General features: G+C 49.5%; 1 protein-coding gene across 1 annotated transcript in view; it reads left to right on the plus strand.

The window, feature by feature from the left end:
- Positions 1–26,703, plus strand: part of ITIH5 (inter-alpha-trypsin inhibitor heavy chain family member 5) — a 55,932-nt gene that overhangs the window by 24,884 nt on the left and 4,345 nt on the right. Inside the window, exons 6-10 of the mRNA XM_023511326.1 lie at positions 14,302–14,470; positions 17,979–18,288; positions 21,930–22,489; positions 24,175–24,228; positions 25,391–25,507. Of these exons, the coding sequence (XP_023367094.1) occupies positions 14,302–14,470; positions 17,979–18,288; positions 21,930–22,489; positions 24,175–24,228; positions 25,391–25,507 (1,210 nt within the window). The remainder of the gene's footprint in view (positions 1–14,301; positions 14,471–17,978; positions 18,289–21,929; positions 22,490–24,174; positions 24,229–25,390; positions 25,508–26,703) is intronic.

The raw sequence follows: 26,703 nt of genomic DNA on the forward strand, positions 1-26,703 counted from the left end.
TGAGGCAAGAGGATCACTTGAACCCAAGTGTTCGAGGCTGCTGTGAGATATGATGCCATGGCACTCTAACCAGGGCAACATTTTTTTTTTGTAAACAAAAATTTAGAAAAACTAACTGAGCACATGGTGGGAGCCTGTAGTTCCAGCTACTTGGGAGGCTGAGGCAAGAGGACCGCTTGGGCCCAAGCATTTGAAATTGCTGTGAACTAGAAGCCATGGCACTCTACTGCAGGTGAAAAAGTGAAACTCTGTCTCAAAACAAAAGAATTTTTTTTTAACTTGATGGGGCTAGGTTTGAACCTGCCACCTCTGGCATATGGGGCCAGTGCCCTACTCTTTTGAGCCACAGGCGCCGCCCCCCCCCCAAATTCTTTAAGAACCTGATTCTAGTGGTTGTAGAGCTGCACAGTCCAATAGAAGCTTCTATGAGAATCGGGAGGTTCTGTCTGCTATGATAGCCAGCTGTCACATAAAGCTATTGAGGCACTTGGAATGTGGTTGATGTAACTAAGGAGCTGAATTTTTAGTTTTGTTTAATTTTGATCAACTTGAGTTTGCCTAGACCGTGTGGGACAGTACAGCCGCAGCACATTGATTCACCCTACCCCCCGCTGAGATGACTTTCCTCCTGCAGAAATCCTTGACACACACTCTGTGGTTTTCTTGAGTCTATTTCTTAGAAGTGGAGTTTCTGGGCCAAAGAATACCAACTCATTTGTGGGTTTTGGTTCATATGACCAAAAATTTTCTAGAAAGTCTATTTCAGTTTACAACCTTAAAAACCGTTATCAGGGTAAGTGTTCCGAATGGATTAAGGGGCTAAAAAGATGATTTGTGAACCGCACCCCCCTGAAATGTAAGAAAATATAGGTGCGTATTTAACTAGTGTCAAAGTGGGGGGAAACTATCCCTTAAGAGCGATGAAAGTAATTACTGTAAAGGAAAAGAATTAACAACTTGACCTACATGAAGATTTTAAACTTTGGTTATACATTTTTTTTTTAAGTAAATGAAAGAGAGGAAGATTGTGTGTGGGAGAAAGACAGGAGTTTGTCATCCATGTATGACGAGCTATTCCAGGTCAATAAACATTAATCCTGTATAAGAGAAATAGCAAAAGATGTAAAGCCATGCACAGGAAGATGTAAGAAGAGGTTATGGGAAGGTTATGGGAAGGTTATGGGAAGGTTATGGGAAGAGGGTGAAGTAAAGAAATGCTCAGAGCACTCACATGCTCAAGGGTCAGGGTCAGAGTCAGGGTCACTTCAGGGTCACTAGCCCAAACCTAGTCCAGCCCAGAACACAAGGGTATTCTTACCACAATACCCCTCCAAAGATAAATCACTCCTTGCATTGTCCAGAGGAAAAAAACAGTAAACTAAATCAGGGTCTCCTAAATAAGCCTTTATCTCAAAATAACTTGGGCACTTCTTAAAAATATAACATGGGGGCATTTTCAACATAGTTAAGGGTATTAGCATGAGTTATCTAATATGAGGATATTTAGTTTTTATGATAATTTCATTGTCATTCCCATTTTACAGATGGAGAAACTGAGGCTTTGCAAAGGTAGATGCTAGTAAATGTCAGGGCCAGGCTTCAGTCCCAGGTCGGATCCAAAGTCCCTGAACAAACACCAAGCCAGGGGCCTCCGTGGAGGTCCCAGTGTGGTGAGGCAGCACAGCCGTGTGCAAACCGGTACTGGGTCGGTGCGGTTTCGTTTCAGGACCCGAGTGAGAAGGCAGCCCTGTGGAAGGCAGGGATTTCCTTGTGTTATACAAGAGCCTTGTAACAACAGATGTCAGAGCATTTGTTACTTTCTCCTCCTCTTCCTTCATTCCTGGATGTTACAACCCCATTCCTTGCTAGCCACTGGAAGTCTGGCGTGCACTCTGCTGGTGTCTAAGCTTGCAGCCATGGGCTCTTTCCAGGAGAGCCACCCTACAGCCGCCAAACACATGTTTGAGCAATTTATAACTCCCCTCGCTGCCTTGAGTGGTTTTGAGAACTCTTGACTGTTTTAGCAATTCCTCTTCGAGGCCACAGCACCAAGTGAAAAGCTGAGTTGGCTCTTCGTGGAGTCTTGTATGTGATGTTATGTCTGCAGGAGTGAGGAAAATTACCCCAAGCACAGGGCTTTTCTGTCATGTCAACGGGCACATGGGACGTTTGTCACAGGCCCACTTGGATCTGTCATGCATAGTTCACTGTTACTCTGAAGGTCGTTGGCGCCCTCCTCTGGGACAGGCCTAAAGACTTCACTGTGTTGATCTCAATGCAGGCCATGGAGCCGGCATTTATTACTTGAACTTGATTTTAGAAAGAGACGTCAACATCCGTCAACCCTGAAATGTACCCTCCATAAGGGGCACATCTCTACAGGGCAGCCCTTGAAGCCGCGTGCACCTGGCATTTTCTGGTTCTTGTCCTAATCTTGGTGAGAATATGAGCCCGGAAACCAGGGCTTCCCCAGCTCGGGGACGGTGCCAGGGCTGCCCGCACGCTGCTGGCACGTGGGTTGGTGTTTTCTCTTCCACGTGTGTTTGCAGATGAATGTGCCGGCCAGGACAGGCAGGATTTCTGCCTCCCAATTTGAGCTGGTAAAACATCCCCGAGCAGCAGCAGAAAAGGGCTACAAAGCGCAGAGACGATGTGATCAGGGTCAACATCCTTTCCTCTTGTGAGTCACACGCCTGAGGCACCAGCACGTGTGACCATGCGTGTCCTTGTGGCTGGTCTATTAAGTATATTTTTCCTTGATCAAGGCCTACGCTGTCCTCCTTTCTTTCCCCTAATCTGTATAATTACATGTACCCCTTTCACCTTCACATTAAGTAATGTGGCTAAGGGACCCTCTCTGGCAACTGAGTGGTGACAGATGGATCATTTTCCAGATACTTTTCACGCTGTGATTGTCTCCAGTCTTGTTCCCACACCCCGTGCCGTCCTCTGCCAACCCAAGTTCCCACATAGCTTTACAGAGGTTGCCGTCCTTTTCCTATTTAATTTGCTCGACAGTTTCAGAGGGTAAAGGACAAGTGTTTTTCTGACCCAGAATTGCCTCATTAAAATGAGGGAAAATGGGAATTAATAGGTGTGAGAAGTGTGGCCTGCATGTGGCTCCTGCCCCATCCACAGTCCTACTTTAATTCTAGGACACCAGTTTCTTCCTTGTTGTGCAGAACTGGGCTTCCAAGAGCTACATGCGCATTCTGTGCATAACCTTACAGGTGGATAGTTTGGTAAGCACCACGGATTTGGGGAACACCTTGTTTTGGATCATTATAATGTGTATTTCCAGTAATGTTTGCTGCAAAACCACCAACACACGAAGGTAAATGTACCTGGCATTTTTACAGTTTTAATGTAAGCATGGATACTGCTAGGTGACCACTGGGTATCCCACACTTGGAGGGTTTTATTACACAAGCATTTTTTTGTTGTTGTTCATTTAAAATTCAGCCATGCACTGAAGTCAACATTGCTATCCTCATTTTGTGAATGGGAAGGTGACGGGCAGGAAGGTGATGTCATTACACTGACATTCACAGAGTTGTAAGTAGAAGAGTTAGGATTCAAGCCTAAAGCGCCTTACCATAATATTAGGTTGACAGAGCTGTAGACCATCTCTCAAGCTTTTTGTCACCAAGTAATGTGATGGGCAGTGGTGCCCATCTCAGGCAAGTGCGCAGGAATGTCACCGACCCAGAGAGGCGTCAGGCAGAAGGCTGGTGATGTGAATAATTAATGAAGCCGTTCTCTAATCCATAGTTAGCGTGCAGCGTCCCATAGACACAGTCAGGGCTGCAGACTTCTTTCCCTTTCACAATTTGGATTGGACAGGGCAAGTCCAAGAGTGAAGACGGTGGTATAGACCAAAGAAGTGTAGGTCATTGTCAAGTGCAGTGATCCAGTGTGTGACCATCTACCTGTCCTCTTCAAGACTATGTGGATCTGCTACATTTTAGAAGGGAGGGCTCTGGGAAGATATTTGGATATGGAGGAAGTAGCTTTTAATTATGGGGATCAAAAAAGGCGATCTGAGGTTCCCTGAGCAGCCTGGGGGAATGCTGGGCACAGGCTGCAGGGCCTAAAAGGGCCTTGGAGGACTTGTGGTCTACTTAGGAGGAAGGAGTTGCCTGGACAAATGAAGGTGTCAGAGGAAGGAGGATGCCAGCACACTCAACCATCTCTAGCCTAGAAAACTGGGAGGGTCTCAGAGGTACGCAGTCTGTGGCTGTCACACAAAGAAGAGTGAATGACTTTTGCCAGTTGATTGAATTGCAGCTGAGAGTATACCTGCATTAACTATGCAGGTTGCAGGGCCTTATAAGCCTCGGAGAGCCGGGCCCCGTGAATAGGCCTAGCACAGTTTAATTTTCCTTTCTTGTTTCCTGGAGCAGGACTCTGCACAATTCTGTAAAGGGGAAGATCATAAATATCAGAAGCTTTGCAGGCTGGATGGTTTCTGCTGTAACTACTCAACTCCACTGGTGCACAGCCACATGAATAACTATGCAGAGAAATGGGCATGGCTGTTTTGCAATAAAACTTTATTAAAAACAAGCAGCAGTACGGACTTAGCCACTGGGCCATAGTTGCTGACCCTTGTCTAGAGCAATGACTAATTGGCATGTGGCTAAAGGTTGATGGTGTTTGTTCTTGTCTCCTGGGCTGCCCTTGTCAAAACGTCATCACCAGCAGATGAGTGTTTCAGGAATCCATTGAGAAACAGAGATCTGGGACTTGGGGCAGGGAACAGAGACAGCAAGAAACTGTTGTTTTTGTCACGGACTCAGAGTAGGAGATCATAAATGACGGACAGAGGGCAAATTATATTTCCCTAGCCCATCAGTGAAAACTTGGAGTTTTAGTGAAAAAATTGCTCTTAATGATAATACAGATAATTTCAGATAAATTGGAGGTCCCCATTAAAAAATTTTTATTGTTGTTGTGGTCTTTTAAGTCATGCAGATGACATCATATTTTTAAAACGGTGAGGCTCTCTGGATTTAGCCCCTGCATGACTGTCATACAAAGAAAAATGTACTGTGTAGAGCTCTGAGTGCTCCGTGTTACCTGCTCAGATTCCAACCTTGTCATTAGCACCCGAAAGCACGGCGCCAGGAAACAGCAGCCAGGCCCAGCTTCCCCCTTTCTGTTTCTTAATTTTGCAGTCGAGTCTCAAATCAGGATTGGCAAACTTTTTCTGTAAAGGGCTAGATAGGGGCTGAAAGGAAACTTTACTACAGTTAACAAGCAGATAAACACTACAAGTCAAAGAGAATTAAATGAGATAACAAACATGGTCGTGCTTATCAGAGCGTCAGAAAGCTTTGTCACCCCAGGATTGCATGGCCTCGCCGGTCGATTGAATTGCAGCTGGGTCCGATTCCTGATAGTGCAGTCTCCCCCTTCTCCTGTTCGGGACACCTGACTCTCCCTCAAGTTCCTGTCTTGGCTATGACTCTAGACTTCAGAGTCTCCACAAATGAAACAAGTATTGGTTATCAGCTGCGGGAGAGTAGCTGGGCATGGGGGTGCAGAGATGAGTAAGACCGAGCCTGTTTCGTTGAGAAGCCCGGAGGAGAAGAGAAAGTCAGACGGAAGTTACACGGAAAGAGCTCCTTGGGATACACACATAGGCCAGGTCCCGCCATGGCACGGTCGGGCGGCAATCGGTTCTTCTTGGGGGTGGGAGGCAGAGGGATGCTTCTCAGAGGAGGCCTGGAGAGTGAGTCTCAAAGTCTCATGGAAGCGAGCTGAGTGGGTGGCACAAGGCTGGGCACTGGAGAGGAGAGAGAGAGAGATGGGGAGTGAGAGGAGGCGCGGTGCACGAGCAGAGCGTTGGCTCTAAGGCATTTTAACTAAGGACTTGAGAATTTGCCAGGGAAAAGAAACGTGGGACAACCAACATTATCCAAATACGATGTGTGGTGTAGGCAGTGGGAGGAACTGTAGAGGGGGGGCAAGTTGAGGTCCTCAGCACGAGATTAGTGATGGAGATGGGCGCGGAACTAGTCCTGGAGGACGGGATGCTTGTTTTTTGGCAGGAAAGGAATGAGTGAATTCTTGGGTGGGGAAAACGTGAAGAAAGGAATGAAACAAGAACGAATGGGCTGTGGTCTGGAGGTTTAAGTAATAATTGGGACTAGAGAACTTGAAAATCCTTCTGATACAAACATGTAGCAAAGCAGATGAATTGGCACATGTGCTTTAAGCGCATAGCTGAGCCGGTGACTGAGCAAGGACCCTTTCCCTCCACCCAAACAAGCGAGTGGAGAAGCAGCAAGCACAGCCCCTGAGTGAAGTGATACTCTCCCAGGAGGGTGGCCAGTGTGTATCGTGGGAGCTGAGGCTTTACTAGCCCCGTGGGAACAGCAGATGAGACCGTGGGCCCTCAAGGGGCATTGAGTCTGTGACCTTTGCATAAGACTGTTTCCTCTGAAGGACACGTCCTCTGCAAAGTAGGAGGCAGAAGGGACCACCAGCCACCCGCGTGGGAAGGCAGTGTGGAAGGAGGTTTGTCCACTGGTCTATGGGTTTGGGGCTGGTGGGAACGTCCTTATAACCACACCATTCCAATAAAATAGACTAGAAGACATTTGGGTTAGTGACTGAATTTTTATGACCATGGAATTAAGGAACTTTCTGATAATCTACCAGTAAAGGATGTTATGGCCCATGATAGCCTCCAGGACCCCCCTGGGGCTGGCACCCTCTCTAAGTTGGGGTGAAAGGAGAGAAATTCCCCCATAGAGCTAAATAAGCCCCGCCTTCTCTGCTTTGGGCTTTCAATCTACTGCAAATAACGAAAGCAAGCAAAAGTCACCAAAAGTTCCTCCCCTGCCCCAAACAATAAATTCACCCAGTTTTATGATCTTTCCCCCCTGTGATAAAAATCTCACCTTCACTAGATCTGGGACAGTGGAAGGAGACACAGTGATGTGCCATTTCTCACCCTGCCCGGTGTAGGGCGGCTTCACTGACTCTAAGTATTTTCTTATGTATACAAACTACATTGGTTAATATACTGTGTTTACTCCTTACATAACTGTCCCATGATTTTATATCAAACACGGCCTTTTCCCCAGCTTCTTCGTATTTTGATATTTTATGTTCTTAATGTTTGACAAGAAAAATCCCTGGGAATTTATAGGGAGAGGCAGAGCATGGACATAAGCCAGGGAATGAGAGATCACGAGAACTCAGACTTAGGGAAAACTGAGTGGGTCAAAGGCAGGCGGAGAGTCTGACACCAAAAAATCTGTAGAATGAGACAGTCAGGGCTCCGGTCTGTAAATAATATAAACTTCAGAATTTAGGCCAAGGCACTAGAGACCAGGAACTCAATCCTCTTAGTCAGCGAGCACGTTGGGACGATGGGTGAAGGTCACTGGCCCCAGGGAGATCAGTAGTCTTAGGTGAATACTTTCCTTCAAACCATTGAAAGACCTTCAGAGTGTCATGTAAGTTCACACTACTTTTACAGAATAAGTTGTTATGATCTTGAAATACCCCAGTCACTTCCATGGAAGGGAAGTTGGTACCCACGGACTGGCCACATCCACCGGCAAGTCACAGCCACTCTGGTATCAGCCGTGATGGTGACTCCAAGGTCACTTAGGACTGTGCCATGGACAAGTGTCTGGGGCTTGAGGGAGTGACAGATCTGAGGCTGGTGTGATGGATGTGTCATGCTTAGATGGAGAGTTGAAGGTTGCAGTGAGACTCTGTCGTTGCAACTTTGATGGAGTCCAGACAGTTTTTGTTTCTGTCTGTCCCTTCGGATAGAATGACTACAGCCATATATTCTGTCACCCAGCGAAGGGCAGGGGTCCTGGGCTCTGAGACTCTAATGATGATCTCTCTGATGATCAGGGAGGGCTCAGAGGGAAATGGGAGGACAGAGGACAGTGGGGACACGCTGCCCCCTCCCCTCTGTGTTGCTTTCCACCTGCTGTCTGGAGGCTGAGGGCTGACCTGCCACCGTGGTCATCATCTTGGGCCTGGTTCATGTCCCAGTGTTACTCAGGGCCGTCCTCAGGGTGTGTATTTCCTGATACCGATTCTCTTCTGTGGCTCACGTCAGACTTTTAGAATGTCTTTGATTTCTTGGTTGGGTTATTTTACGCCATTGGTCTTAGATCTTTCTCTTGGGCTCATTCAAAAGGACTTATGTGGACCAACTTCACATGAAGAAAATGTCAGCTCTTTGGCAAACGCTTTAGATGAGGCGGGGAGGGGGAGGAGACGGACCTCTCCGGAGAACAGTCTGCTCAGTTTTGCCCAATACGGAATACCCTTGAACTTGGGTTCACCTATGACGCCATTGGCTCCTCTCATCCTATGCCGGACAACCTAGGGTTTGTGATACAAAAGCCTTTTGTGTCAGAGTTAGTTCCGGTAGAGTGTGGTTTGACACAGACACAGAGACATTTGAGGGAAGCTGTGTGTGGTGCTGGGTGCCAGGCACGGAAGTGGAGGGACGAGTGGCTGCAGCTGGCTCTTTCAGGGGCTCCACTAGCTTCCCTTCTGTGATCATAGATGACACTCGTCCACTGGGGAAGTATTCCCTGGCCATCCACCACGTGGAGCAGGGGGAATGCTGACCCCTCTGAGGGCTGGGCTGAGACCAGAAGGGTCCCACGGGAAGGGAGGGGGTCTCATCCTTGGTTCTGGTGTGGCCTATGCCGGTGCCCCTCCCTGCACAGGACACAGCTTCCCCCAACACTCCCTTTGCTGGGTGTGTGGCACGAGAGTGGACAGGAGGCCGGGTGTCCACGGCCCAGCTCCGCCTTCCACAGACACTGTTAGGAGAGAGTTTTCCTCCCTGAAGATCAAGAAGGACCAACCACATGGAGTGGGTGAAGACTCTGAAATAGAGAGTTTACTTTTATTTATTTATATCTGCCTTGTGCCTGGAAGAATTTAAATAGAGATTAAGAGACTGACTTAGTAGTAAACCCAAGGCAGAGCTGGAATGAACTTCTAAGACCGTGTTTTCAAAAGAAATACTTTTCTTCTTCTTTAAACCCAAGGAAAGCACATGTAAGAAGAGGAATCCATCAGCATAGATAGTTTTAAAGGAGGATAATCCCTCTCCTTTGTGATTCTAAATAATTTGGATTAGAAGGGGCCTTGTCTGATGCCTACAGCGGGCCAACATACTTCCTCACTCCCTAAATAGTAAGAAATGGATCTTTTCTGTTTATTACTTGTGTCTGTGTACCTTAAAAAACAATCCTCCTTTGTCCAAACACAATCCGGAATTTTTTTAAAGATCTCTTGTGCTGTCAGGCATGGGAACTCTGTGCTCACAGATTCCGGGTGCTCACTTTAAAAGATGTCCAAATAAGACCTTTCTGTGGGCTCCTGTGGTCGCCTAGTAACAGATAAATTTGGGGGCATCACTGTTTGGGGGCACTCGTTTTGAGCACACTGGCCTCTCTGCAGCATGGAGGGCTGCCGGAGGGAGCTTTGAGGATGGGGGAGAAGCCAGGGAATGGGGCACCCTGGGGTGTCCAGGAGGCAGGGGCGCTGGCTGGTGGGCGGCTGCCACTTTGTCTGTCATCTGCACGGGACACATCTGCAGCTCTTCCTGGTCCCGTCACACCGTCTCAGGGTCAGCAGGGACCCAGGCAGGCACCTAGTTCAGTCCTTGGGGGTTTCTCTACCTTCAGGGAGGTTCGGGCCTCTGGGCAGCCTTGGAGTCTACTCCCTCTGCCTCTGATCTGCATGGAATGTCCCCTCCCTGTTCTCAGAGCAAGCCTTCCCAGGCTTCTGTGCACCTTTAGCCTCTGTGCACAGCATCAGAAGGGTGGGCTGGGCGCGGTCAGCTGGTGAGCACACCCCCACATGGACAGGCTTCTGCCGGTGCTCAGCTCCTACGGGATGGGAGGGTGAGTCAAGGGTTAACGGCAGCTGGCAGCTGCAGGGAGCTGCAGCAGTGGCTGCTTCTGGTGGCCCCTCTGGGACCAGGGCAGGAGACCATCCAGGAGTGGAGATGGAGCCGCCAGGCTCCGCCCACCTTCTCTGGTGCACACGAGGACAAGTCCCAGCTGTGGCCTTACAAGGTCTCGTGGAGCCTGTGGCTGCTGAACTGGGGTGGAGTGGGCGGGCCGGAACAACTCTCCTAAAGCACAATACGCGTCACCACGGGGAAAATACCAGCACAGGAGCCAGCCGTCCCTATTCCCCTAGGTCCTCACACTGTGTAAGGATGCCTGAGGACACCAGCAGCACACGGGTCCCCTTCCCCTGCGCTGCCTTGCAGCCCGATGCTGGGGCCTGCGTCACTCCACACTGCTGTTCCTCCCCTTGCAGCCCTGCACCTTCAGGCTTTCCAGGGTCCAGACACCTCCAGGGGAGGACAGGGAGGACCCTGAGTCCAGCCTTTGCTCACCCCAGGGGGTGCTGCCTCCAGGTGGACAGGACAAGGAGCCTGGCATGAGAAGGGCCCAGTGCTCTGGCTAAGGCCCCCTTGTCGGTGCTGGGCTGCCCACTGGGTCTGCGGCCAGTGGTTTTCTGAGTTACTGGTCAGTGCTGCACAGTCCGTCAGGAGCTCGGAGCTTCCCGGCCATCACCCATCTCAGGAGCATCTGCCTCAGCTTCCCCACAACTGCCGTGTCTCCCTCACGTCCTTTGAAAACAGTCACAGAGTCTCTCTGTGTCCTTCTGTCCCCCCTGTGTCCCTCTCTCCCCACCCTCTCTGCCGCTCTTGCTTCTTTACTAAACAACAGATATTCACTAAAAGCCTATAATGTGCAGTGTCGTGTTGGGTGGGTAGGGAGACTGGGGAACGGCTGTTGAAAGGACCTTCCTGTCTAGTGGGGCAGATGGTCAATTCACTCACCCCTCATGTATCAGGAAATGCTTATCAGGTGTGTCATACATGCCAGCCACCGCTGAATGTTAAATGTATAATATAGAATGATAAAGCAGAGGGTATTAAATATAGAATGATAGAATAGAAAAAGTCCCTGCCCTCAGGAGCAGAGTGCAGCTAGGCCATCCACACGCAGATGTCAGTGTGGTGAAGGCAGGGATGGGGCGGGCTGGGGGCATCATGTGGGAACCCAGCGGCAGGGAAGGGACAGCAGGAAGGGTGTTGCAGGAGAGGGAACAGCAGATGCACAGTTAGTGAGGTGGGCAGGAGCCTGAAGAGGCAGAGACAGCTGAGCCGGATGAGCCACAAGGGATGGAGAGGCCACCTCAAGCTGAGTCAGGAAGGGCATCACCCAGGAGGGACATGTCAGGAGACCTTGAAGGATGACTGTGGTTCAGTGGAGCGGTGGGGTCGGCGTCAGCAGCTTATGCAGTAGCAGGAAGTTCTGACATAGCAAGTGTGCTCGGGGGAGTTGGGTGCTGGGGGAAATTAGACCTTAGAGCCTGCGGGGGTGGGAGGGGGCGGGAAGGATAGCAGGAGATGTAGCTAGGACGTTCCACTGGGACCACTTTGATGGAGGATCTTGTATCTGAAAAGCATTTGAACTTTATGGCAAGGGCGTGAGTGAGGGGCCGGCACAGGTTTTTAACAGAGGAAGGCTGATCATCTAGCTCTGGTGGCCGCATGGGGACATGCTACGTCCTTCCCAAAGTGGAAGCCCTTTGTTCCTCTGATTCCCTTTTTGGGAATTTATCTCTAAGGCCAGAGTCAAGGGCATGAAGATGGGTGAGTAGCAGAGCTGCTTAAATACTCAGAACGTGGAAGCGTGGTGTGTGCACCGTGAGGATGAAGGTGGGACATTCATTCATCTGCTGATGTGGAAACTGTGTGTGACACAGGAGGTGGAAACCGTCCAGTGTTGCTCTCCCACTTCTCTGAACCCAGACGCATACATGGGAAGTTCCTGGAGTGCAGCATGGTGCACGGGGGTGGGGCGGGATGATGTGAGTTTTATAGGTTTTTCTTCTGATCTTTTGAAAAAGGAACTTTTTTTTTTTTTTTTTTTTTTTGTATAAGGAAACCCCTCAGATTATGGCCACAGGGATACTCAGGAAGAGGAGCTGGAATCCCAGGGTTGGCACTGAAGGAGGAAGGGAGATGTGGCCTGACGTCCGGGCTTCTGCCCTGGAGCCCCAGCTAAGGGTGTCACCCCCAGGGTGAGAGCAGCAGAGGAGAGAGAGGCTCCAGGCAGAGGACAAGGTTGTAGTCTCAGTGTGTCGAGTCTGAGCTACCTGGGGACACTCAGAGACGGCCACAGACCTTACAGTGTCTTCTGGAGAGAGTTGGCCCATTTGGGAGGTGGATTCTGTTTATTTTGATGGGATGCTTGGATGCATTCCCTGGCGTGGGAGCCAGACTAGGGAAAGGACAGGAAACTCCACTGCACAGAGCCGCCTGGGAGCAACCAGAGTTAGGATTAGAATGGGGAGAGGAAGGGGAATGGCCAGGTCTCCCAGGCCACCAGTGGGCACAAGCCTGTCCTTTGCTAGTCCCTCCTCCTGGAAGAACCAGGAAGGGACAACTGTCCTTGGGGTGAGAGGATGGGTTCCATGAAATCCGTTCCTTGCTCTGTTCCCTGGGGGTGTGGGAGTCACCAAGTGCCTTCTTCAAGAATGTCACAGGACATGGGTCCATTCATTGTGCATGGGATGTGCATGTGAGCGGCCAGTCGAATGCTGGGGCATGTGTGTGAGCGGCCAGTCGGAGGGTGGGATGTGCCTGTGAGCGGCCAGTCTGACACTGGGACGTGTGTGTGAGCGGCCAGTTGGACACTGGGACGTGCATGTGAGGGGCCAGTCGGACGCAGGGGTATGAGTGTGAGCAGCTGGATTCAGGACAGAACAGGAGTCTGAGGGGTGAGGAGGAGGGAAGATTCAGAAGGGAACTGGTGCAAACATCATGCTTGCGTCACTAGCTGGAGAGGTAGAAGGTCTAAACCATCTGAGCCTGGCCAGTGACACTGGGCCACAGGGTCTAAACTCTGGGAAAGGCCTACAGAGTGTCTCCGAGCAGCAGTGCAGCCCCTTGGCACACTTTCTGGAAATCGCTTCTTGAGACTCTACCGCCCTCCACCTTTACAGCATCAGCTGAGCGCCTGGCCCCGTTTGAAGTGCTTTTCATCCAGATCCTGACGCCATCCTCGTGACAGCCTGGAGGAGCAGGTTCTGTTATTGCTCCAGTTGCGCAGAGGGGATAACCTGGGCACAGTGGGTCAGAGCAAGAGAGAAAACGGTGGGGCTGCCTGCATAGGCCCTGGGTGCCCTGGGAGTCAGCGACGGACCCAGCCTGGGTGTGACGGCCAGTGCGCCCAGCCACGTAAGAAGGTGCCAGGTGTTGCTGTCATGGCCATCATGCAATGGAAGTTCCTGGCCTCACAGACTCAGTCTCTAAATCTCTAACAGCACTGTTTGGGGAAGATGGTGTTTGTTCATGACATTTGGTAGACTATTCTAGAAACTCTAGTCTCTGCATCTAGAGTACTTCTGTTTTGGGGGCCACGTGGCTTCTTTCTCCTCTCCAAGCATCTGACTTTGGAGCACCCCTTCCCTTGAGCAGGTGCCCCAAGACTCACCTGTCTCACCTCTTGGCTCTGCTCACACCCTCCCTTCTCTGCTTCTCTCCAGAACATCCTTTGAATCTCTCAAGCAGCCCAAATCCTTCGGGCTCGTCTTCAACTTCCTCTTTCTCTGTAAAGCCTCACGTCACTCTGGTCCACAAGGGTTTCGTAACCTTTTCAGTTCCTGTGCTATTCTGTATTTGTACCTTTAATTTTATAATGCATTAAATGCTCATTCATCCCTTCTCCCTACACCTGTGTGCCACTAGGTGCTATGAAAGTGAAGGGACCCACCTATGATGAGCTCACGGCCTCGTCAGGGGAAGAGACACAGGGTAGTCACTACTGCGACATGCACTTTGTGATAGGACAGTGACAGCCCAGGGGAGTGGACCATTAGCTCTCATTAGAGAGGTTAGAACAAGTTCAAATAGAGAATTTAGCACACTACTCTGGGTCTTGAAGAAAGGGGCTTGTCAGGTGCCAGATGGGGTGGTAGGGAGAAGACAGGAGGGAAGAACATTTCAGGCCGAGAGAATAGTGATGGTGATGAAATGGAGGCCCACACACCATGGCTGTGGCAACATGGAACATTTTTTATATTAAACGCTTATTCATATCTCATGCAACTGTTAACATTTTTATGCCATTTTGATCCCCCAGCTAGGTGATAAGTTCCTTGACGTTTACCAAGTTCTTTGCACAGAGGAGACGCTGAGATTCCTCCGGGTGGGCATTTTCTGGGCCAAGGGACAAGAGCATTGATGGGACTGGTCTTGGTTTTGTGCTTGCCTAGACCAAGGATGCCCTCTTCACGATTCTCCACGACCTCCGGCCCCAGGACCATTTCAACATCATTGGATTCTCCAGCCGGATCAGAGTGTGGAAGGACCACGTGATACCAGTCACCCCGGACCACATCAGGGACGGCAAAGTCTACATTCACCACATGTCCCCCACTGGAGGTGAAAACCGTTCCTTCTTTTCACAGGCGCTTTGACATGATCAGAAGCTAATTTTTTGCTAAGAGTCAGGGATCTGAAAGCTGACGCCGGTCCTGGGAAAGGAGGCAGCAGGTGAGAGCGTTCCCAGACGCCTGGGTTTCTCTGAACGCCTGTCCTGAATTCTCCTCTCCCAGGGCCCAGGTTGGTTTGATTATGGTAGAGATACCTGGGAGGTATTTGGAAGCTCCCCTAGTTTATCTTATGGATCCTGTTACAAAACATTTTGTTGTTACAAAAGTGAGGTTGTTTTGCAGATTATCTGGGGGGGAAGAAGTAGAGCCAAATGGATCGTCTGTTGTTCTGAGTGCACCTGGGGCAGCGGCGGGTGGAGCCGCCATGCAGAGCGTGTAGCCCTCTCGGCAAGGCAGCTGCAGAGCCAGCGGAACGTGCGTCCTGGGTGTGGAGTGGGACAGGAGGATGCTGAGCTCTGAGTCACTGCACGCTCGCCTTGGGGAGGGTGCCCAGGGAAGTGGGCAGAATGGTCAGAGAGGAGAGAAAAGGCTGTAAGGACGCTGAGCAGATTTGAGAATCAGAGCAGTGTGTCACCCCGCTGGGCTAGATGCACGTTTCTTCAACTCAAGGCCCGGGGCTTACTGGGACTGTACCTGTGTCGCTGGTACAGTGGGCACAGGAGGGGTGCTCTGTATGGAGAGTTTAGGGGAACTGAGCCTGCCCACTCCTTATCGGTCCTTTTCAGAGACATCATCTCCTGGAGTTGTTGTCTCAGTTAATTCCTCAATAGTTATTTGCAAACAAACAAAATTGTAAGTCTAGTCTTCTCCCATCTGGGATCATATACAGGCAGTCCCCAGGTTACAAATAAGTTAAAGTCTATAGGCTTGTTTTTAAGTTGATTTTGTATGTAAGTTGGAACAGGTGCATTGACCTATTACCTGGAGTAGTCTCCATTCAGAAGTTCAGGTCTTACATCAGCCAGATATAATTCGGGGACTTGCTGTAACTGCCTCCATTTGTAAGTGCTAGTTATACTCAAGTGAGATGTCTGTAACTTGGGGACTGCCCCATTCACAACTTCCCATCCAAGACACAACTCTGATTTCCCAAATGAATTTAATTTGCAACTAGATCTTGTGTGACTGGTACTTTGATTTAAGAAGAGATCTCCTAACAGTCTCTGAAATAGCATCTTCTAGGAACTGTTTTATTGTTTGATGGCAGAAATAGGAGATGAGATTTAATACCATGGCAGTGATCTACAGCAGGAAGCTGGCAGGACTCTGAAGTCCCTGAGGGAAGACATTCCCCTGCAGCTTTCTGCAGGCTGGAGCTCCTGGCGAGGTTTCTGACACATGGTGCTTGCTCAGAGGACAGTTGTAGATGGAAGAATTTACTTTAATGGTGCTGCTCATTAGACAGGGGTGTGCGTGTGTGTTGGGCAGGGTGGTAAACAGCTTCCGGAGACAGCTGCTATGTGTTATGTTTGTCTGGAATCCAAACCTTAGAAACCCCTGGGCTCCCTTTACCTCTGCAGGTGAACGGCAAATGAATCTTCCCTCGTCTAAAACGTGTAGCAGCAGGATTGGGAGCCAGGATTCGAATCTGGCCCTGTCTTCTGCTAATCATTTAACCTCTTATGCCTCAGTTTCCTCATCTGTAAAATGGGATGGCAGTGGAGTTGTTATGAGAATGGAATGAGTTAAAATATTTAAAGTTCTGAGACCCGTCCCAGCAGGTGGGAAGTCCTTTCCATACATCAGATGGGGCTGCTATTTTTAGACATAATTGAGTGATCTCTCTTGCTGGTGCACTGGAGTTCTTTGGTGACAGCTCGTCCCAGTTTTTGAGGGGGTTGGGAGATGCCCTGGATTAGCCTAGGTCTGATTCTAAGCCCTGCGGGGCCTCTGGTATCCGTGCTGTCAGGAAAGCGAATCTGTCCCTTGGTCTTGGCTTGTGTGGTGCGCAAAGAGATTCGGCACCATTGTAAGTAGATTACAGAGAAAACAAACCCCAGCAAGTCCAGGTCCACATGCCCAGAGGCAACGTGAGATTAGACTGGGTCCTGAGAGAGACTACTTAAGGATCCCATGGCCGTGTGAAAAAATACTGTCCCAGCTGTAACTCCCTTCCGTTTGGACTCTGCGGTTTAGTGAGAATTATGAACATTTTTGTCACACTCATTAGGGAAGCTAGGCACCAATGCCAGCGCCCACCTGGTCCGGCCTTCAAAGCCATTTTGGAACTCTTCCTGGAATGGGCCATCAGCGCTGTCATTGTACGAGGTCTGACATTAAGTTCACAAGCTCGTCCTAGAAGTGCCACACACCTCATTGCTGAATATCACTACGGTCACCAGATGGCCAAGTGGGGTCCTGTAGGTGGCCACAGTGATACTCAGCAGAGACGTGTGTAGCACTTCCTAGGAGGAGTTTGTGAACTTAACTGTCTGACCTCATACTCTTTCAGCCAGAAATTCTGGGGAACGTAAAGCAATGTGGGAGATGATTCTGTTCTCGTCAGGGTGGTCATTTTCGCAGGTAAAGTCACTCTCTTCGGGGTGTTGGACGGGGGTGATGTGTAGTTGGCCACAGAGCTCCCCGGATTTACTAAACATCATAACCTCCAACCTTTTAATGGGTGATTTTGAGTATGGACATTTTATCTCAAGCCATTAAAAAAAAAACTAAAGGAAATACATGTTGACATTACATAAGGACTCATGTTTTCGTGGTGGTTGGACAGGGATAGCTTGGGTGCGTGGAGTTCTTAGCTAATCCAGAAACCTCGTCATCGCTGGTGGTTTCAACCTCAGCCACTCACTTATCTCTTGTCCACCAAGCAAATTAATACTTGTTTGGCCCCTTGACACCGGCCCCATCGCTTTAATTGAGTGTGCTCATGATAGGGGCCTCTACAGAAGCAAGGGCAGGCCAGGAGGTGAAGTATTTAATGCCCTCCCCTTTTATGGGGTTCTCCCAACAGAGGTAATGGCAAAAGGCCAGGAAACGAGGAAAGAGCACACAGCAAAGGTCACCGGTCACCAGGTCTCTGACCGGAGCTGTCCAGTCCTGCGCAGCCATGAAGGCGTCTGGCTTCTCCAGCTGCCCTCCCACTCATTCTGTGCCCCTTTCTCTCTTCTGTGACTCTCCCAAATTCCTGTGGCCACCCACTTCCAACACAATCCTGGTCTTTTAAAAACCATTTTCAGAAAAGGGGACAGAAACCATCGATACTAAGGTAGTGAAGATTTCTAAGCCAACGTATCATGTCATACCTTTCAGAGAAGGTTTTTATTACAAGGAGATAATCCTGAGTCATTTATATTTATTTGACAAACATGGGCCAGGTTTCTAGACAGGTGGCATAGCCTGGACTCACCCCATCTGTGCTGGTGGTTTCTTTGCTCCACATCATGCTGGAAGGGGTGAGCGTTGGCTGCGGCCCTGAAGGGGAGCTTGGGGTGATGAGGTCCAAGTACAGATGTGAGCTGAACTGTGTTGGTGTCCTGCAGGCACAGACATCAACGGGGCCCTGCAGCGGGCCATCGGGCTGCTCAACGATTACATGGCCCACGGTGACGTGGACGACCGGAGCGTGTCCCTCATCATCTTCCTGACAGATGGGAAGCCCACCGTCGGGGAGACCCACACCCTCAAGATTCTCAACAATACCAGGGAGGCCGCCCGGGGCCGCATCTGCATCTTCACCATCGGCATCGGGAACGACGTGGACTTCAGGCTGCTGGAGAAGCTGTCGCTGGAGAACTGCGGCCTCACGCGGCGCGTGCTGGAGGAGGAGGACGCCGGCGCACAGCTCATCGGGTCTGCTGGCTGGCTGGGGGCCTGAGGGCTGGGTTCAGTGGGAAACCCATAGAAAGGGATGGTTTGCTGCTTCTGAACCTCACATCTGCCGGAAATGATTACACCTCATTGCGTTGGGAGATGTGATACGTCATAATTTTTGTGTGCAGGATTTTTTTTAGACATTAGAGTATCACTTTGTCTCCCCAACTAGAGCACAGTGGCATCATCACAGCTCACAGCAACCTCAGATTCCTGAGCTCAAGTGATCTTCCTGCCTCAGCCTCCCGAGTAGCTGGGACTATAGGCACCCTCCACAACACTTGGCTAATTTTTTCTGTTTTCTTTTTTAAAGTTTGGTATTTATTTACTTACTTATTTACTTATTTATTTATTTTGAGAAAGAGTCTCACTCTGTTGCCCTTGGTAGAGTGCCATGGCATTATAGCTCACAGCAACCTCAAACTCTTGGGCTCAGGCAATACTCTTGCCTCAGTCTCCCAAGTAGATAGACTACAGGCATCTGCCATGACACTCAGCTGATTGTTTCTTTTTTCTCTTTTGAAAAGTTTGATCTAATTAATTATTTATTTATTTTTGAGACAGAGCCTCATTCTATTGCCCTTGCTAGAGTGCTGTGGCATCCTAGCTCACAGCAACCTAAACCATTTGGGCTTAAGTGATTCTCTTGCCTTAGCCTCCTGAGTAGCTGGGACTATAGGAGCTCACCACAACTCCCAGCTAGTTTTTTGTTTTCTTTTTTTAGTAGAAATGGGGGTCTCGCGATTGATCATGCTGCTCTCCAACTACTGAGCTCAAGCAATCCACCTGCCTTGGCTTCCCAGGGTGCTGGGATCACAGGTGTGAATCTCTGTGCCCAGCCATCAGGACGTGTTTTGAAATCAGGTAGATCAGGGCTCAAATTCTGGCGCTGCTCTGTGACTTTAGCAAGATTTTAAGGCTGCCCCGTCTTAGCTTCCTCGTCTGTGAAATGAGGATTGCGATCAGAGTTCAATGAGAAAACCTACATAAGGCGTCACTGTGGCCAGCTTGTATTAAGCACTCAGGAAGCTCCCATGGTCCCAGTCGCCTTCTGGACATTTCAAGGCATTTTCTAGTGAGCTCACCTTTACCCTGTGAAGTGGGCAAGAGAGAGAGTCCCATTTCCATTTTAACAATTAGTTGAAATATCATATTTTTATTATGAAGCAAAACGGCCAGTTAAAATTGGTGAACAATCAGATTATTTGAGGCGGAGAAGAAAGTGAAACTCAGGCCTCTAACACAGAAGTGGCTTCCAGGGGGCTCATATGACTTCATTGTTCACTTAATGAACTGCCAACTCCACGCTTAATATTACTTGCTTTTAACCTGCATGGTGGTTAGAAGAAAAGTGAGGTTTAGTAGATTTACAGGTGTTTATATCTACGATCAAAGGACATTTATTCACGATAGATTATCTAAATGGACGTCTCTTAGGCGTGCAGTAAAGAGGGCTCCCCAGTGTGGGAACAGCCACCATTCTACCCCCAGGATCTTTTATGAAAGATATAAATTAAAACACAGATTTGCTTCCTGAATATTTTAGATTATTCAAAACTGGATACAAAGAGGGAGAATTTGATGCACTGTGTAACAGAACTGAGATTCAATAAGGTGCTAGAAGCAAAAGCCATTACATGGAAACAAGTCAACTGCTGTCACACCTCTTAGCAACACCCAGATCAACACCTGCCATTCATAAGGAGATGACCACCATTCATTAGGAGATGACCACCATTCATTAGGAGATGACCACTGTTCATTAGGAGATGACCACCGTTCATTAGGAGATGACCACCGTTCATTAGGAGATGACCACCATTCATTAGGAGATGACCACCATTCATTAGAAAATGACTGCCATTCATTAGGAGATGACCACCATTCATTAGGAGATGACCACTGTTCATTAGGAGATGACCACTGTTCATTAGAAGATGACCACCATTCATTAGGAGATGACCACCGTTCATTAGGAGATGACCACCATTCACTAGGAGATGACCACCTGCCAGGCGCTGCCACATGCACTAACCCATGCAGTCCTCATAAGAATCCTAGGGCCTGGGTGTATTAGGTAAAAGGCAAAGGCTGAAATAAGATGGTCATTTGTTTCTTTCTCCTGTGACAGACAGGACAGGCTAGATTCTACTCCACCAAGTCATTCAGAGACCAAGATTTGTTCCATTTTATCATTCTGTTTCCCATAGGTCTTGTCCTTGATTCTACAAGGTTGAAAACAGGTCACTTATCACTTTAATTTTCAGCCTCCAAAAGGAGATAAAAGAAAGCCACTGTGAGTTGTTTTATTTCTAGCAAGTGCTGTGGAAGTTGTGCAGCTCTGTCTGCTCACATCCCACTGGGGGGATATAATCACATAGCTGTATTTAGCCGCAACGGAGCCCAGAATGTATAGTTTGTAGCTGGATGGGCATGTGCACAGTTAGAACTCAATTGTTGTGAAAGAAGGGGAGAATGGACTTGGGGGACAGCTAGTCATCTATTGTTAGCATCCCAGGCTCATAGGTAGGAGACTGAAGTTTAGAGAGGTTAAGTCACATGTCCCCAGACACACAGCAAGGCAATGGTAGAGATGCAAACCTGACCCCACAGCCTGTGCTCTCTGGATCCGTGGAAAGGAGAGTTTAGTTGTCTCCTCACTTAGCGAGAAGCAGCCCAAACCTACCTGCAGGAAAAGTTGATGCGGATGAATGCTGGACCACACAAAAGCGTCAGGTACAATGTGCTGCTTAAAGAGAATCTGGAGTGTTCATTTGCTTCTAAGAAAAATGTCTAAAGAGGTGCTTTGAGAAACGTAAGTATTAAATTTACCAAGATCGATAAGGGCATCTTAAAATTATATCACATGAAGAATAGTTCATAAGACGTCAGATTGGTTAAGCTGCTTGAAAAGGAAGCTTCAAGGAACACAAAGCCTTGTTTTTTTAAGCATCCAAGAGTCTGTCCCGTTGAAGATGGCTAACCTATGCATTGATTTTAGTCTAATACTAATTCTCTATTGCTCCAGAAGCAAAACGGAGGCCAGTGATAGAAATTTCAGGGGAGAAGGTTTTAATCTACTCTAGAGATTATTCTTATCATCAAGGCCAGTTGAGGGCCCAGACACAGTGGTTCACACCTATAATCTCAGTGCTCTGGGAGGCTGAGGAAGGTGGATCACTTGAGGCCAGGAGTTCAAGACCAGCCTTGGCAAGAGTAAGGACCACCCCCCCATCTCTGTTAAAAATAGAAAAACTAGCTGGGCATCGTGGTGGGTGCCTGCAGTCCCAGCTACTCAGGAGGCTGAGACAGGAGGATTACTTGAGCCCAGGAGTTGGAGGCTTCAGCCAGTGAGCTATGATCTCACCACTGCACTCTAGCTTGGGTGGTAGACCCTGTCTCTTAAAAAATAAAAAAGCAGTCGCAAGAGAGGCTGAAAGACTTACTGGAGAGTGAGCTCTCTTTCACCCATAGTGTTCAAGCTACGGCCAAATGACCTCTTAGAAATACAGTGCTGAGTCCCTGTAGGGTTCAATCGCTCCTAAAGTCAGACGTGTGCCCCTGGGTGGCTGCACATCCCTTTAGGACAGGGCACTGATTCTCTCTCTGTGCTGCCGCAGGTTCTATGATGAAATCCGGACTCCTCTCCTCTCTGACATCCGTGTCGATTACCCCCCCAATGCAGTGGCCCACGCCACCAAGACCCTGTTCCCCAACTATTTCAATGGCTCTGAGATCGTCATCGCAGGGAAGCTGGTGGACAGGCAGCTGGATCGGCTGCACGTGGAGGTCACCGCCAGCAACAGCAAGAAATTTGTTGTGCTGAAAACTGATGTGCCCGTGGGGCCCCAGAAGGTGGAGGGTGACCTCCCAGGTAGCCCTGCTCCTGGAGGTGGCAGAGAGGAGGACCCCAACCCCCTGGAGCGCCTCTGGAGCTACCTGTCGGTGAAGGACCTGCTACGGTCCTGGCTGCAGAGTAACGATGGGCCGGAGAAGGAGCGGCTGAGGCAGCGGGCGCAGGCCCTGGCCGTGAGCCGCCGCTTCCTCACCCCCTTCACCTCCCTGAAGCTGAGGAGGCTGGGCCCTCCCTTGGCCAGTCTGGAGGAGGCCCAGGGCGTGTCGGCCGCTGCGGGACCGGAGCCTGTGTTGCAGAGCTTGCGAGGGGCCAGCACGGTGCCAGGTGAGGCACAGCCCCATGTCAGTCACGTGTGAGTGACCCAGGGCCCACGGTGCCCACTCTAACCCCTCCAAGGGCCACTGTGATCTCAGTAGGGATCTGCTTTTTTTTGTCATATTATAACTGTTTGGGTTTTTTTTTTTTTTTGAAACAGAGTCTCACTCTGTTGTCCTGACTAGAGCACAGTGGCACCATCACAGCTCACTGCAGCCTCCAACTCCTGGGCTCCAGTGATCCTCCTGCCTCAAACTCCTGAGTAGCTGGGACTACAGGTGCAGGCCCAACTAATTAAAAAAATATATATATATATTTTTTGTAGATACGGGGTCTCACCGTGTTTACCAGGCCTGTCCTGAACTCCTGAGCACAAGTCATCATCCTGCCTTAGCCTCCCGAGTAGCTGGGACCACCACCATGCCCAGCTAGTTTTGAAATTTTTTGTTGGTCTCACACTCCTGGCCTCAAGCAATCCTCCTGCCTGGGCCTCCCAAAGTGCTGGGATTATAGGCATGAGCCAACTGGCCCAGCCATATTATAATTTTTATAGATAACAACCCTATAGGCAGCTCATGGTCTTCAGAGACTCTTAGATTCTTATATCTTACAAACTGCAGCTCTCTAGAGGAACTGGAAAAGGTGGCCTTTGCCTCAGAAATGGTACCCGGTGCAGTCAGCCCATCAATAAATCATCAGTAAACTGAGTGCCTCCCAGGCATGAGGCAGGACAGAAGTTACAGAGAAGAACGGACGGGTCCTCATCTTGAGTCGCTTCTCTGTGTTTCTAGCATTTCAGAGTTATGTCGTGTGTGTGCTCCATGTTCTTGTCCTGAGAACTCATGTGAAGCACCAGGTTATGGGTCTGTGAGGGGATTGGCCCTTTCTGCACCCGCCACTCAGAATCTGGACAGGAAGCGCAGGCACGGTCAGGTTCAGGGACGTCTCGGTGGCGTGGTGTGGTGGGCAGTGGCAACAAGAATAAGAGGCGGGCAGAGCAGTTAAACCAAGGCAGGGGGCTGTGATCTTGGCAAAACCCCTGTGTGGACACCGGTATGTTTTTATGCATAGCATTTGGTGAGGTTCCTGTTGCAGGGTATTTCAAAGCCTGATGGTTCATGAATTATGCTTGGACGCATGGCCACAGACACTGGATGATAACTAGATCGTTCTCTCTTTCTCTTTTACATTTATGTTATCTGTTTCTATTGTGGCAGAAACCATATAGCATAAAATTTACTGTCTTAACCACTTCTGAGTGTACAGTTTGATACTGTTAAGTCGTGCTGAGTATGTATACAATGTTTAGAGATGAATCTCTAGAACGTTTTCATCTTGCAAACCTGAAACTTTCTGCCTACAAAACAGAAGCCCCTTGGTGTCTCCCACCCCCCATAACTATATCTGAAGTTTGATAGAATATGTCCCCCATTACATACACAGAAAGCAAAGAGAATATTATCTAATTTATAAAGGAATGACGAACCCTGCACATTTTGCACCCCACGTGTGTGTTTAGAGGCCAAGCTCCCTCTTTAAGTCAGGTGATGATTTGGAGAGTTTGTTTTTGATTCTTTACGTGGCTCCTAACGGAGCTGAAAGTCGTGGTGGCTCATCTCAGCCCGCTCTCCGTGTCCCTCTCTCTCCGTCCTCGTTCATGAGTAACAGGGGTGTCTCTTCCTTCTTCTCTTTAGGATCAACGCTCGAGAAGCCATATGAGCCAAGAATTAGAATCTCTAAGACATCAGGTAAAGATGGGTTGTGTGTGAATTGAGACTAAGGGATGTTTAGAAAGTGGACGGCCAGGAATTCCCTGAAGCCAGGTAGAATACCAGTTCCCAGAACAAGATGCTGGGAGCCGGGATGTCACGTCAACACTGTGGGGTAACACAGCCCGAGGAAGCAGGCAGGACCCTCGATAGAGGAGAGACAGGTGGCGGAGGCACCTCTTCATGGTTACTGAGTTTGAAAGACATTCATTTTAGCTATCTGACGGATGCATGGTCTGGGGTTACAGAAATTAAAATATCTGGTGTGACAGGTAGGGTTTTCTTTTTCTTTTTGTTTTCTTTTTTAATCCTTAGCCTTAGAAGGGAAAGACAGATTAAAGAAAAGTCATACAATTTCCTTTTGCCCACTGGGATTAATATAAAAGTCCCGCGGGAAGAGCAGCTGAGAGCTGGGTTTTGTCTCACACCGTGCACACCGTCCTGTGTAAGCCCATGCCATTGCCTTCCCTGCCCTGGGCCTGGCTCTGAGCACTTACACGCAAGGGCTGCATACAGCTGGTGCCCTGAAAGTGTTGGAGACAGCCTGCGGCTTCCCGGGAGAAGGAGAGCGGGAGCCGGCTGGCTGCAGGGGACCGGAAGGGTCCTCACGCAGGCCTCCCTTCCGGGGAGTCGGCAGGGCAGCGAATGTTGGGGAAGCCCACGTGAGTGGGGGTCAGTTGAGGGTTTGGGGTGAGTTCTGTCTTTCCATTTCTTTTCTTTTTAATTTTTTTTTTTTTGCAGTTTTTTTTTTTTTTTTTTGGTGTGCAGCTGGGGCTGGGTTTGAACCCACCACCTCTGGCATATGGGGCCGGTGCCCTACTCCTTTGAACCATAGGCACTGCCCTGTCTTTCCATTTCTTATCCCTCTTGCCTTTCAAAGCTTAGTCGTCTCCACTCAGCCGAAAGGTGGTGAAAGGAGCATTGTACTTGAGTTTGGGAGACCTCAGGTCAAACATTAGCTGTGTGAACATTATCACGCAGTTTCCATGCTGTGGGGAGCTGCTTTCCCCACAGCGCCGCCCCCTCCAGTACTGTCAGGACTGACCAAGTCCTGTGTGAGAGGCAGGAAGGATGATGCACTCAGGAAAAGCACCCGGTAGACGTCCTTCTTTCTCTCTCCCCCTTTTCCCTGTCCTGGAAGTGGATGGAGACCCCCATTTCGTGGTGGATTTCCCCTCGAGCAAACTCACCGTCTGCTTTAACATCGACGGGCAGCCGGGGGACATCCTCAGGCTGGTCTCGGATCACAGGGACTCCGGTAAGTTCTGCTCTGCGGGCAAGTGTTACCTGCCCCTCCTCTGTTCTTGGGATGAGGGTCCAGTTATGTAAGGGCCATGTCATGGATGCTCAGGGAGGACTGTTGACGGCTGAGGGAACTGGACGCTGCTCCCCAACTTGTGCCCAGAAGGACGTGCATCCCAGTGACTGCTTTATGACCAAGCACTGTGTGGCCTGAGCTCACACTTTGTGCCATGTGGCCCTGAGCTCATACCTTGGGCCGTGTGGCCCTGAGCTCACACCTTGGGGGCTGCACGTGTTTGTTTTGCAAAATGAAGACAGTGAAACTCTGCCGGCCTCTCAGGGCCCTTATAAAGGGGGTCCAATGACAGCCACGAAGCTGTTCCGTGAACGTTCAGGTGCTGTGATGTGCTGTCACTGTCATCATGTGCATCGGTCCTGCAGCTGGGATGCTATAGGGACCACAGTCCTAAACTCACCTGTCTTAGTCCCTCAGTGACTCAGGTAAAGTCAGCCACACAGCCTTCTCCCATGGCAGGAGCAGGCACGTCATTGGGGACAGGTCCCTGTGGGTCTGCACAGGCACTGGGTGACAGGAAAACTTTTCGAGTTCAGTGCAGGGAACAATGCTGAGTGACGGCCACGTGGGCAGCCACAAGGCCTGGCTCTGGGAGGCCCTGCTTTGGCACAGACATGCTGGCTTTTCTCAGTGCTGAGGACACCAGTGTCTCAGGGGGTTACAGTGCAGGTGGTCCTCAGCCAGGTGACACGTATAGTATCATTATATAAAGTTTGATCCTGAGTTCCTTTCGCATAATGCTCTCTTGCAGAACTTTCTAGCCTCAGAGCTAAATACATCTCAACTGTGTCTTATTTCAAAGGGCTCAACAGAGAGATGGGGCGTAACTGTATCCCTCCCTAGAAGTCCCCCTCTCCTGGCAACTGTTCCTGTGGTTTCTGTATTTCCCAAGATGTCCACGATGGAAGCTCACCCCTTCAGGCCTAGAGCTGTGAGGCTGAAGAGCCTGGGCTCTGCTCATGCTGGGGTTTCCCTTCTCCCCAACCCCTGCCCCGGGGAAGGTGCTTTTCTATGTGAATGTCTGAGAAGCTATTAGTAAAGATTTACTGGGAAGGTTATTCTCAAAACAGAGAACACAAGAGTTAATTATACAGTAATCTCTTATGCTTACAAATTGCCCCTTTACCTGAGAGCAG

This window comes from Otolemur garnettii, unplaced genomic scaffold (genome assembly GCF_000181295.1).
Source record: "Otolemur garnettii isolate 467f Iridium unplaced genomic scaffold, OtoGar3 scaffold00019, whole genome shotgun sequence".
Lineage (NCBI taxonomy): Eukaryota > Metazoa > Chordata > Mammalia > Primates > Galagidae > Otolemur > Otolemur garnettii.